A 14660-nucleotide genomic window follows, 5' to 3' on the forward strand; every position below is an offset into this window, starting at 1 on the left:
ACACACAAAAGATACATGGCCTTTAGACTCACACTGAAACACACAAAAGATACATGGCCTTTAGACTCACACTGAAACACAACAGATACATGGCCGTTAGACTCACACTGAAACACACAACAGACCAGGTCTAAGAAATGTCAAAAACACACAGACTGTGTTTGACATGTTGGCATGCTAATCTCAACCTATTCTAAGATTGTCAACACTTTCAACCAGAGGAAATGAAGGAGGGAAGGAAGGGAATGAAGGGAAGGAGAGAGAAAGAGGGAAACTGATAAGAGAGAGACATCGACCGAGTGAGAGCGAGACATATTTTACCTTCTGGCATGTACGCTTTCATCTCCCTCCCTCCCTCCAGGGCAGTGAAAGGGTCCTTGCTATCTGGGATCCTTGGGACATCCCTACCCCCCACTGAAGTTGACATTTAAAATGGTTACGGTAAGGTTAGGGTAAGCTTAGGGGTTAGGGTTTAGTGAAAGTAACACCAGATTTGAGGAGCAGATAGTCTGGACGGGAGACTCAATTACTCAAAAAACAATCACAATTTAACCAACACCCATCTTTCAATTATTTAAAGGCTATAGCCTACAAAGAAATACATTGTGAAGCATTTGCGAGTGAGACACTTTGCGGCAGGGACATAATGCACTCCGCAACATTAAACAACATTTAGTTGTATTAAATCATTATAGTCTATAAATTGTGCATATAGGCTGTATACTTAGAATACATACACACATACAATACCAGTCAAACGTTTGGACACACCTACTCATTCAAGGGTTTTTCTTTATTTTTACATTGTATAATAATAGTGAAGACATCAAAACTATGAAATAACACATATGGAATTTATATTTGAGATTCTTCAAATTGCCACCCTTTGCCTTGATGACAGCTAATCAGCCGTACCAGTGATTGTCCGGGAGGTGAGTTTATTTTCTTCACCTCGTGTTGAGATTCAAAGTTCCAACCATTTTAAACATGTAGCTGCCGCTTCACGCTTTTCTGGTCTGATGTGTTTTTTTCTTAACCCATCATTTATACACTTTGGTCGAAACGGGCGGTTCCAGCAGGCTGGCACGCTTTCTGACCTCACTTTGGGGCGGCAATTACTCACTCTGCAAAGCTCATGGAAAACAATTATCTCTTATCAGTTTCCTCTTATCAGTTTCCCTCTTTCTCTCTCCTTCCCTTCATTCCCATTCCCTATTATTAAATCACATCCCTCTCTTAACACATTTTTTTTTTTCATATTACATGCACAACGCATAGTATGGAAACTTCATACATGTCGTGGGTATACTTTCCAAGTTACAGTATTTCCTTTATAACATTTTTAATAACAAACAAAATGACCTTATAGATCACCTCTGACCATTCCCCACGCTCTATGTTAGAAATATTGTTCCAATATTCGCTTTTGAACGTGTTAGAGTTTCAGCAGGAAAAAGTCTGTTGAAACAAAGAACATTCCTTTGGTGAATCTTGAGAGGGAGAGCCTGGATCGTCTCCTTTGATTTACAACAGGATGTGAGTTGTTAATACCCCCTAGTTTATTCCTTCCCCCTCTACGGGTGAGAGGGGGTCTGAATGAAGTTATTCATTGCAAACCTGATCTGACCTATTTGGATTCTCGTGGACAGTCATGACATCCTCATCTTTGTAAGTCACCTTGATTTTGCACCTGTGTTTTATATCAGTTTCTTTATGAAAATATTTAGCGAACTCTATGACAGTAGCTAAAGCAAGGGGCTATAGCAGCACACAAGTAGACTACAAAGGCATGCTGGGCCAGGCATGCCCTGAGTTCGTGAAATGAGCGCCACTGGAGAAAAATTGGAGTGGGTGAGAAGGCCGACGCTCCAGCCTTTGGGAATTTTGCTCCGCGCTCCAGTCAAATTGGGTACACTCCGCTCATCGCTCCACTCCAGCTCTGCTCCCGCTCCGATACTCTGGCTGGGACGAACCACCGCACCACAGTGGGGGGCGCCATAAACCCACCATGCCCTGCCCTCTCATCTCAGCCTCACATTACAGGGACACCGGGTGTGTGTGTGTGTGTTATGTTCCCCAATAAGAAACCAAAAACCGCTCAACAGAAAAAGAGAACTAACAAATGAGCCACTGACAACCAAAACGGAACAGGTGGGGTTTTAACATGGGTTCTGAAAGGCCTCCATGGGGGGCCTACTGAGTACTGGCCAAGTAACTCCAGTTGGGTCTTAAAAGATCCCCACCATGGACAACCACTGGATTTGCCCGATATTAAACAAAACTAAAAGAAAAAAACCTCACTCCAACATAGGATAGGGAGTGAAAATAAAAGTGGAGCCAAACCCAAACAGGGGAAAACAAAGGTGAAGGCTCTGCTCAACAACCCTAAAGCAGAAGAGCTAAACAGAGTTAGCAGCTCTAATTTATGCTTGAGCCGAAAATGTGGTCGGAGGCGCCGTATGGATGGTGTGACGCAATAGTAGAGCCTCCGGAGGCACGCAGAGGCCAAATTGAGCTCCGTACCGCATTGCTGTGCGCCTCTCAAATGTTGTAACAATGCTCTGTATAGCTCCGCATTGACATGATTGGTTGACGGTAGGTGAGGGCGGGAGGTCCTGTATAAACACAAACTCACTTCCTTGACAACTTCCTTCAAAACAGCTCTGCGCTGCTCCACGAAGCGCAAGAAGTCTGAATGCCCTGACTTCTGCAGAGGCCGTATCACTGTAAATGCTGCACGGCCAATGCAGATTTCTGATTGACCATGCAGCGCCTTTTAAATATCAGCTGTGACAGCACAGGTGAAACACCTTCTGACTAACGAGGACAACGGGTGCAACACATCCTGACCAACGAGGATGATTCCAATCAGTGCGCCACACCCAAAGAGAAATTGAGAGAAAAACCAAAGCCTGTAACAGTGTGTATGTGTGTGCATGTGTTGTGCACCAGTGGAGGCTCCTCAGAGCAGGAAGGGGAGGACCATCCTCCTCAGTGAATTGTATCCAAATCAAAATAGTGAAACATTAAAAAAGTTATCCTTTTTAGATAAAACTATACTAAATATATTCACATATCACCAAATAATGATTAAAACACTGTTTTGCAATGAAGGTCTACAGTAGCCTCACTATGCTTTGTAGGGTAGCACCATGGTGTAGCCGGAGGACAGCTAGCTTCTGACCTCCTCTGGGTACATTGACTTCAATTCCTCCCACCACCCAAAAAAAGAAAACATCCGGATTTAAACTTACTCTTTAAAGTTGTAATAGTAGAATGCACAAGATGCAATTTCCAAATTGGGTAGTGGATCATCAGTTTCTCTTGTCACGTTAGTCTTTGCATACCTTAGAGAGCTATTTATAACTTCTCCGAAATGTCCAGATCAACTAGCTCATGTCAGCTAACGTTAATTTTTTGCCCATAGATATTGTTGTAATTTTCTAGTCACTTAAATATTACATGAATTAGCTTTAAAACTGCAACATTTTCATTGCATACCATGACAAAATGTGTAGAATTCAGTGGCGGTCGGTGCCGTTTAAGATGAGGGAGGACGATTTAGTTTTTTTAATGAGCATGGCCTTATTTCTATTACAGCATATTGGATGACTGTCATTCATATTCCATTCACCCAGCTCAATGTAACATCGATAGGTTTAGGCTACTACATTATACTCACATTTTCCCTGTACCCATCATGAGGTTGCTACAACCTAGCCTATGAATGAAAGTTTACAACGTAGGTGCACACAGGTCGAGAGAAAGATTTGAGGCGACAGACACATGGACAGACAGTGACACATTCAATACTGCCTTGTACACTCTTGCCTGCACCTAGCTGATCTAGGGTGTAATCATTAGTCCAACAATTGCAAATGAGAGTTTCTATTGGACAAATTAATGTATGTTTCTCCCTGTTTCATTCCGTTTTTCAACATAATCTGAAGAATGAATGACACGTAAACACAGTTCACTTTCATAACAGCCACGTTGTATTCCTTCTCGCATCTATGCACTCTCCTCCACTCATCTTTTCCCTTTGTTTGTGGACTTCAATGCACAACACATCAGCTGTATGTGACCAGGCAAAAAACCTTTCCAAGCCAAATCATATCATAACCGCTACACACAACCTACATCGTTGTCACCATATTAGCTAAAGTAATGTCATAGTCAACATAGCTAATAGAACCAACACGTTAGTAAACCCGCTACAATCATGCAGTAACGTTACAGTGTACAGTCAGTAAGCGGTTTAGCAGTTACACCAGCGGCCCCCGGTGGCAATACATTTGTAAAACCAAAAGCTTACCTTGACTTGGAAGAGTTCCAGTGTTGTGTTGGATAGTCATAGCCAGCTAGCTAACATAGCATCCCTGTGTTTGAGCAGTGCATTTGAGTAGGCTAAACTAGCTAGCTGCAATTGCTAGCTAAGTAAGTGAAACTGAAAAAAAATTACTCTCTCTCTCTTCCCCAATGCTGGAAGGGGGGACCCCCGAGTGAAAAAAGTTTGGGAACTCCTGCCATAGACTTACACAGTAATTATGACAATTTCCGGAGGACGTCCGCCAACCTATCAGAGCTCTTGCAGCATGAACTGACATGTTGTCCACCCAATCAAAGGATCAGATAATTAATCTAGTACTGAAAGCATAAGCTACAGATAGCTAGCACTGCAGTGCATAAAATGTAGTGAGTAGTTGACTCAAAGAGAGAGTAAGATAATAGTTTAACAATTTATTCCAAAATTAAGGAGAAGCTATATTTCGTAGTATCTTATTTTTCACTTCCTCTTTCATTACATTGACATTGTAGTCATTTAGCAGACGCTCTTATCCAGAGCGACTTACAGGAGCAATTAGGGTTAAGTGCTTTGCTCAAGGGCACGTCGACAGATTTTTCACCTAGTGGGCTAGGGGATTAGAACCAGCGACCTTTCGGTTACTGGCAAAACGCTCTTAACCACTAAACTACCTGCTGCCCATATACTTAGCTAGCATCGAATGTAGCTAACTAGTTTAGCCTACTCAAACACCTGGCTCAAACAGAGAGGGATGCTATGTTAGCTACCTGGCTAAGGCTATCTGTCAAGGCTGAGGTGAATGTGGTGTGGGAGTCAGGCGCAGGACACCGAAGCTTAGTCCAACAAAGTTTACTTGTGAGAACACAAGGCAAAGATACAATGAACGGCCTCAACAAAAACAGAGGCGAGCAATTACGCAAACAGTGCGTAAAACAATAAAACAACAAACAGAGCAAACACGCAGCACTACGGACAGGCGAATAACAACACACAACCTAACCAATACAAAACAGGCAACTTATAGAACACATAATCAGACACAAACGGACACAGGTGCAAAGACAGACAAAAGCAATCAAACATAGAAACATTAAACGGTGGCAGCTAGTACTCCGGGGACGACGAACGCCGAAGCCTGCCCGAACAAGGAGGAGGAGCAGCCTCGGCAGAATCCGTGACAGTACCCCCCCCCCTTGACGCCCGGCTCCAGCCGTGCGCCGACCCCGGCCTCGGGGACGGCCAGGAGGACGCGGACCCGGGCGCGTGGGATGCCCACGGTGGAACTCAGTCAGGAGGGATGGATCTAGGATGTCCCTCCTAGGCACCCAGCACCGTTCCTCCGGACCGTACCCCTCCCACTCCACGAGATACTGGAGACCACTCATCCGGCGCCTCGAGTCCAAGATGGTCCGGACCCTGTACGCCGGGGCCCCCTCGATGTCCAATGGGGGCGGAGGGGTCTCTCCTATCTCATCTTCTTGGAGTGGGCCAGCTACCACCGGCCTGAGAAAAGACACATGTAACGAGGGGTTAATATTCTTGTAATCAATAGGCAGTTGTAACCTGTAACACACCTCGTTCAATCTTCTCAGGACTTTAAAGTGCCCCACAAACCGCCGACCCAGCTTCCGGCAGGGCAGGCGGAGTGGCAGGTTTCGAGTCGAGAGCCAGACTCGATCTCCCGGTGCGTATACCGGTCCCTCACTGCGGTGGCGATCGGCGCTCGCCTTTTGTCGACTGATGGCCCGCTGCAGATGGACATGTGCAGCGTCCCACGTCTCCTCCGAGCGCCGAATCCACTCATCCACCGCAGGGGCCTCGATCTGGCTCTCGTGCCATGGTGCCAGGACCGGCTAATACCCTAAAACACACTGGAAAGGTGTTAAATTGGTGGAGGAGTGGCGGAGAGAGTTCTGGGCCATCTCTGCCCAGGGGATATACCTAGACCACTCCTCCGGCCGGCCCTGGCAATAGGACCTCAGAAACCTACCCACATCCTGGTTGACTCGCTCAACCTGCCCATTGCTCTCTGGGTGGTACCCCGAGGTAAGGCTCACCGAGACCCCCAAGCGTTCCATGAACGCCCCCTAGACTCTGGAGGTGAACTGGGGACCTCGGTCAGACACAATATCCTCGGGGAACCCATAGTGCCGGAACACGTGGGTAAATAGGGCCTCAGCGGTCTGTAGGGCAGTAGGGAGACCCGGCATTGGGAGGAGACGACAGGCCTTGGAAAACCGATCCACAACGACCAAAATGGTGGTATTCCCCTGGGAGGGGGGAAGGTCGGTCACAAAATCCACCGAGAGGTGGGACCATGGTCGTTGTGGAACGGGCAGGGGATGTAACTTTCCCCTGGGCAAATGTCTAGGCGCCTTACACTGGGCGCACACCGAGCAGGAGGAGACATAAACCCTCACATCCTTAGCTAACGTTGGCCACCAGTATTTCACGCTAAGGCAGTGCACTGTCCGGCCAATACCTGGATGTCCAGAGGAGGGTGATGTATGAGCCCAATAAATAAGGCGGTCACGAACCTCGAGCGGAACGTACGTCCGCCCCACCGGACACTCTGGGGGAGTAGGGTCGGTACGCAGTGCCCGCTCGATCTCCGCATCGACCTCCCACACCACCGGAGCCACCAGACAAGACTCTGGCAGTATGGGAGTAGGCTCAATGGACCTCTCCTCTGTGTCATACCGCCGGGACAGGGCGTCTGCCTTACCGTTCTGGGACCCTGGGATGTATGTGATCTTAAAAACAAACCGGGTCAGGAACATGTTCCACGTAGCCTGACGAGGGTTCAATCTCCTAGCTGCCCGGATGTACTCCAGGTTACGGTGGTCAGTCAGAATGAGGAAAGGGTGTTGAGCCCCCTCAAGCCAATGCCTCCACACCTTTAGGGCCTGGACTACAGCTAACAGCTCCCTGTCCCCAACGTCATAATTATGCTCCGCCGAGCTGAGCTTCTTAGAATAGAACGCACAGGGGCGGAGTTTAGGTGGCGTGCCGGACCGTTGCGACAGGACTGCCCCAATACCGGCCTCGGACGCGTCTACCTCAACTTGGAATGGTAAAGAGGGATCCGGATGCGCCAGCACCGGAGCCGAGGTGAACAGGTTCTTCAGTTTGACAAATGCCCTGTCCGCCTCAGCTGACCACTGCAAACGAACCGGACCCCCCTTTAGCAGGGACGTAATGGGAGCTGCAACCTGTCCAAAGCCCCGGATAAACCTCCGGTAGTAATTAGCAAAACCCAAAAACTGCTGCACCTCTTTTACAGTGGTTGGAGTTTGCCAATTACGCACGGCCGACACACGGTCAACCTCTATCTTCACACCAGACGCGGACAACCGATAACCCAAAAAGGAGACGGACTCCTGGAAGAACAAGCATTTCTCTGCCTTGACATACAAGTCATGCTCCAACAGTCTCCTCAACACTCGGCGTACCAGGGCTACATGCTCGGCTCGTGTAGAAGAGTACACTAGGATGTCGTCAATGTATACTACCACACCCTGCCCATGCATGTCCCGGAAAATCTCGTCAACAAAGGATTGGAAGACTGAAGGAGCATTCATTAACCCGTATGGCATGACGAGATACTCGTAATGACCCGAGGTGGTGCTAAATGCTGTTTTCCATTCATCCCCCTCCCTAATGCGCACCAGATTGTACGCGCTCCTGAGATCCAACTTTGTGAAGAACCGCGCTCCGCGTAATGACTCTGTCATAGTCGCAATCAGTGGAAGAGGGTAACTGTACTTAACCGTGATCTGATTGAGACTACGGTAATCAATACACGGGCGCAAACCCCCGTCCTTCTTCTTCACAAAGAAGAAACTCGAGGAAACCGGGGAAGTGGAGGACCGTATGAATCCCTGTGCCAAGGACTCGGCTATGTAAGTCTCCATAGCCGCTGTCTCCTCTTGAGACAGGGGATACACACGGCTCCGCGGAAGTGCCGCTCCTGTTTGGAGATCTATCGCACAATCCCCCTGTCTATGAGGTGGTAGCCGTGTTGCCCTCGTTTTGCTGAACACAAGTGCTAAATCCTCATATTCAGGGGGAATGCGCATTGCGGGCACTTGGTTCGGACTCTCTACCGAGGTCGCCCCTAAGGAAACACCTAGACATCTCCCTACACACTGGGCAGACCACTCCATAAGAGCCCTCTGTTGCCACGCAATGGTAGGATCATGGGCGCTTAACCAGGGAAGCCCCAGCACCACGGGATACGCAGGAGAGTCGATCAGATAAAACTGAATGATCTCCTCATGACCCCCCTGCGTCGTCATCTTAAGTGGTGCTGTGACTTCTCTGATCAACCCCGACCCCAACGGCCGGCTGTCTAGGGCATGAACAGGAAAGGGGGCTTCTACCGGCCGAAGGGGAATTCCTAACCTATAACAAAATTCACGATCAACAAAATTCCCAGCTGCGCCTGAATCTACTAGCGCCTTATGCTGGGAATGAGGTGCCACCTGTGGAAATCTCACAGGTATACACAGGTGACCAACAGAGAGCTCTGGGTAAGTGGGGCGCCTACTCACCTGAAATGACTCCCCAGTGCGTGACCTGTTGCCCCTCTCCCAGGAGACCCTCCCCAGCACCTGGCCGCAGTGTGTCCTCCACGGCCACAGTTGGTGCAGGGGATGGCCCCCTCGGGTTCTCTCTCCTCCTCTCTCTAGCGCCAGCACCTCCGAGCTCCATGGGAATCGGCTCGGAGGTGCTGGAGGGTGGAATGGACGACCCCCCACTCGGGGACGTCCGCGGGTAGCCAGCAGGGTGTCGAGACGAATGGAGATGTCCACCAACTGGTCGAAGGATAGGTTGGTGTCCCTGCAGGCCAGCTCACGACGAACGCCTCTCGTGAGGCTACACCGGTAATGGTCGATGAGGGCCCTCTCATTCCACCCCGCATCCGCCGCTAGAGTCCGAACTCCAGGGCGAACTCCTGTGCGCTCCTCTTCCCCTGTCGGAGGTGGAACAGACGCTCCCCCGCCGCCTTCCCCTCAGGTGGATGATCGAACACAGCCCTGAAGCGGCGGGAGAACTCCGCGTAGGTGATGGTAGCGGTGTCTATTCCCCTCCATTCGGCGTTGGCCCACTCCAACGCCTTGCCGGATAGACAGGAGATGAGGGCGGAGACGCTCTCGTATCCCGAGGGCGCCGGGTGTATGGTGGCCAGGTAGAGTTCCACCTGCAGGAGGAACCCCTGACACCCGGCTGCAGAACCATCATATGCCCTCGGGAGCGAGAGCCGAATGCCACTGGGTTCCGGTGCTGGGAGAGGAGGACTGGCCGTTGGTGATGGTAAGGTGTGAGAAGGCGTGGGCACCTCTCCCGTAACCAACCGGCGCAGAGTGTTGGACACCTCGTTCATGGCGGCCCCAAGTTGCCGGATCATGGTGTCTTGGTCGCTGATCCGATCCTCCAGCGACTTGGGTGCCGCCGCTGCTCCTGCTGACTCCATAAAGGTGTGTTGTTCTGTCAAGGCTGAGGTGAATGTGGTGTGGGAGTCAGGCGCAGGACACCGAAGCTTAGTCCAACAAAGTTTACTTGTGAGAACACAAGGCAAAGATACAATGAACGGCCTCAACAAAAACAGAGGCGAGCAATTACGCAAACAGTGCGTAAAACAATAAAACAACAAACAGAGCAAACACGCAGCACTACGGACAGGCGAATAACAACACACAACCTAACCAATACAAAACAGGCAACTTATAGAACACATAATCAGACACAAACGGACACAGGTGCAAAGACAGACAAAAGCAATCAAACATAGAAACATTCAATGGTGGCAGCTAGTACTCCGGGGACGACGAACGCCGAAGCCTGCCCGAACAAGGAGGAGGAGCAGCCTCGGCAGAATCCGTGACACTATCCAACACCGGAACTCTTCCAAGTCAAGGTAAGCTTTTGGTTTAGTTAATTTATTGCCACCGGGGCCCACAGGTGTAACTGCTAAACTGCTTGCTGCTGACTGTATTGCATGATTGCAGCGGGTTTACTAACGCGTTAGTTCTAGTAGCTATGATGACAATGACATGACAACAATATAGGCTGTGTGTTGGGATTAGCGGTCATTAAGTTTTGGCTTGGAAAGGTTTTTTCGCCTGGTCACAGACAGCTGCTGTGTTGTGCACTGAAGTCCACAAACGAAGGGAAAAGATGAGAGGAGGAGAGAGCGTAGATAGTTGCTGCTTTGTTTTGAGCCAGCTGCAACTTTGCTAGGTCTTTCTTTGCTGCACCTGATCATATTACCGGACAGTAATTAAGATGGGACAAGATCAGATCCTGAACAACTAGAACAATTGATCTTTATGTCAAAAATGCAGAACATCTTTTTATAACAGACATACCTCTAACCATCTTCACAACAACTTTGTCAATATGGCTTGACCATGATAACTGACTATCCAATGTTACTCCTAGGAGTTCAACTTCTTCAACTTGTGTGTTTTTGTCTGTGTGCATGCGTATGCGTGTGTTGACGCCCAGATCTCAGCTCCAGTCTGATACGCAGCTTGTGTTCAAGTTCGTTTTGGGGTGGGAGAAATTCCTGCAGGTCTAACGTGTGAGATCCTGTCTAGTTGGCACGTTTCTAGGCTAATAAAATGTACCATGGTGATATCCCTGGAACTGGAACCAGCCGTGGTTTCTGTTCCAAATGGCACCCTATTCCCTATATACAGTAGTGCACTACTTTTGACCAGGGCCCATAGGGTTCTGTTCAAAAGTAGTGCACTATGTAGGGAATAGGGTGCCATTTGGGACACAGCCCTGGTCTCTGTGTGGGGCGGGTTGGACTAATGAAATTATGGATGGTGTTAGGATGTAGAGGTCACATTGTTGATGTAGGAAAGAGACATCAGGTAACACCATACATGAATGGATAGACAGAGGAGAGGAAGAGGGTTCTGAGGCTGACCCAGAATTAATGCAATTAACAACAGGTTTATGCTGATATGATACAGTGCCTTCAGAAAGTATTCATACCCCTTGACTTATTCCACATTGAGTTGTGTTACATCCGGAATTCAAAATGGATTAAATTGATTTTTTCTCACCCATCTACACACAATACTTTCTGGGCAAGTCTCTAAGAGATTTGCACACCTGGATTGTACAATATTTACCCATTATTCAAAATTATTCAAGCTCTGTCAAATTGGTTGTTGATCATTGCTAGAAAACCATCATCAGGTCTTGCCATAGATTATCAATTAGATTTTCAAAACTGTAACTCAGCCACTCAGGAACATTCACTGTCTTCTCCAGTATAGATTTGGCCTTCTGTATTAGTTTATTGTCCTGCTGAAAGGGTAATTCATCTCCCAGTGTCTGGTGGAAAGCGGACTGAACCAGGTTTTCCTCTAGGATTTTGCAGGTGCTTAGCTCCATTCAGTTCATTTTATATATTGAAAAACTCCCAGTTTCCTTCTTTTCACTTTGTCAATTAAGTTAGTATTGTGGAGTAACTGCAATGTTGTTGATCATCCATCCTCAGTTTTCTCCTATCACAGCCATTAAACTCTAACTGTGCTAAAGTCGCCATTGGCCTCATGGTGAAATCCCTGAGCGGTTACCTTCCTCACCGGCAACTGAGTTAGGAAGGACGCCTGTATCTTTGTAGTGACTGGGTGTATTGATACAACATTCAAGTGTAATTAATAACTTCACCATGCTCAAAGGGATATTCAATGTCTGCTTTTCTTTTCTTTTTTTACCCATCTACCAATAGGTGCCCTTCTTTGCGAGGCATTGGAAAACCTCCCTGGTCTTTGTGGTTGAATCTGTGTTTGAAATTCCCCGCTCGACTGAGGGACCTTACAATTGTATGGTGGGGTAAAGAGATGAGGAAGTCATTCAAAAATCATTCACACAAATTTATAAAAAGTGAAAAGCTGAAATGTCTTGAGTCGATAAGTATTCAACCCCTTTGTTATGGCAAGCCTAAATAAGTTCAGGAGTAAAAATGTGCTTAACGAGTCACATAATAAGTTACATGGACTCATTTTGAAAAACATAACTCCACTTTAACATTATGGGGTATTGTGTGCAGGCCAGTGACAAAACATCTCAATTTAATATATTTTAAATTCAGGCTGTAACAACAAAATGTGGAAAAGGTCAAGGGATGTGAATACAGTGCCTTGCAAAAGTATTCATCCCCCTTGTTGTTTTTCCTATTTTGTTGCATTACAACCTGTAATTTAAATGGATTTTGATTTCATGTAATGGACATACGGTTAATAATCAAAATTGGGGAAGTGAAATGAAAAAAATAACTTGTTTCAAAAAATTCTAAAAAATAAATAATGGAAAAGTGGTGCATGCATATATATTCACCCCCTTTGCTATGAAGCCCCTAAATAAGTTATGGTGCAACCAATTACCTTCAGAAGTCACATAATTAGTTAAATAAAGTCCACCTGTGTGCAATCTAAGTGTCACATGATCTGTCACATGATCTCAGTATATATACACCTGTTTTGAAAGGCCCCAGAGTCTGCAACACCACTAAGCAAGGGGCACCACCAAGCAAGCAGCACCATGAAGACCAAGGAGCTCTCCAAACAGGTCAGGGACAAAGTTGTGGAGAAGTACAGATCAGGGTTGGGTTATAAAAAAATATCAGAAACTTTGAATATCCCACAGAGAACCATTAAATCCATTATTAAAAAATGGAAAGAATATGGCACCACAAACCTGCCAAGAGAGGGCCGCCCACCAAAACTCACAGACCAGGCAAGGAGGGCATTAATCAGAGAGGCAACAAAGAGACCAAAGATAACCCTGAAGGAGCTACAAAGCTCCACAGCGGAGATTAGAGTATCTGTTCACAGGACCACTTTAAGCCGTACACTCCACAGAGCTGGGCTTTACGGAAGAGTGGCCAGAAAAAACCCATTGCTTAAAGAAAACAATAAGCAAACACGTTTGCTGTTCGCCAAAAGGCATGTGGGAGACTCCCCAAACATATGGAAGAAGGTACTCTGGTCAGATGAGACTAAAATTGAGCTTTTTGGCCATCAAGGAAAACGCTATGTCTGGCACAAACCCAACACCTCTCATCACCCCGAGAACACCATCACAGTGAAACATGGTGGTGGCAGCACCATGCTGTGGGGATGTTTTTCATCGGCAGGGACTGGGAAACTGGTCAGAATTGAAGGAATGATGGATGGCGCTAAATACAGGGACATTCTTGAGGGAAACCTGTTTCAGTCTTCCAGAGATTTGAGACTGGGACGGAGGTCCACCTTCCAGCAGGACAATGACCCTAAGCATACTGCTAAAGCAACACTTGTGTGGTTTAAGGTTGAAACATTTAAATGTCTTGCAATGGCCTAGTCAAAGCCCAGACCTCAATTCAATTGAGAATCTGTGGTATGACTTAAAGGTTGCTGTACACCAGCGGAACCCATCCAACTTGAAGGAGCTGGAGCAGTTTTGCCTTGAAGAATGGGCAAAAATCCTAGTGGCTAGATGTGCCAAGCTTATAGAGACATACCCTAAGAGACTTGCAGCTGTAATTGCTGCAAGAGGTGGCTCTACAAAGTATTGACTTTGGGGGGGTGAATAGTTATGCACGCTCAAGTTCTGTTTTTTTGTCTTATTTCTTGTTCGTTTCACCCAAAAATTATTTTTAATCTTCAAAGTGATAGGCATGTTATGTAAATCAAATGATACAAACCCCCCCCAAAAATCAATTTTAATTCCAGGTTGTAAGGCAACAAAATAGGAAAAATGCCAAGGTTGGTGAATACTTTCGCAAGCCACTGTACCTTCTGAATGCAAGAAGCTGTGTGTGTGTGTGTGTGTGTGTGTGTGTGTGTGTGTGTGTGTGTGTGTGTGTGTGTGTGTGTGTGTGTGTGAGTGTGTGAGCGAGCGAGACAGCGAAAGAGAGAGAGAGAGAGAATGAATACAGGAGTACAGCCTGCCACCTAAGACATCTAAATGTCCCCTATAATAACAACACACAAACAAATGTGGAAATAGATCCCTGATAATCATGATCCACTTATCCCCAATCGTTGTCTGTCTCACACCATAATCAAACACATACACACAACATCATCACATCTGCACACACACTCAACTAATCAAACACCTACACACACATCAAATCAGAGAAAGAGTGTGTTTGCGTGTGATGCCTGCGTGTGTGTGTGTGTGTGTGTGTGTGTGTGTGTGTGTGTGTGTGTGTGTGTGTGTGTTCTCACCAGTTGGCAGTTGGTCATGGTGGAGACCAGCTGAGCCCCTTGACAGCAGAGGATGAAGCCGGCCAGGTTGAGGAGAACACACACCACTGACAACAGCACAAACAGATTCACCTGGG

General features: G+C 47.2%; 1 protein-coding gene across 1 annotated transcript in view; it reads right to left on the minus strand.

The window, feature by feature from the left end:
* The window catches only part of LOC121585173 (protein FAM189A2-like), a 54946-nt gene that overhangs the window by 18008 nt on the left and 22278 nt on the right, over nt 1-14660 (minus strand). Inside the window, exon 3 of the mRNA XM_041901564.2 lies at nt 14545-14655. Within this exon, the coding sequence (XP_041757498.2) occupies nt 14545-14655 (111 nt within the window). The remainder of the gene's footprint in view (nt 1-14544; nt 14656-14660) is intronic.

The sequence above is a fragment of the Coregonus clupeaformis genome, chromosome 16 (assembly GCF_020615455.1).
Source record: "Coregonus clupeaformis isolate EN_2021a chromosome 16, ASM2061545v1, whole genome shotgun sequence".
Lineage (NCBI taxonomy): Eukaryota > Metazoa > Chordata > Actinopteri > Salmoniformes > Salmonidae > Coregonus > Coregonus clupeaformis.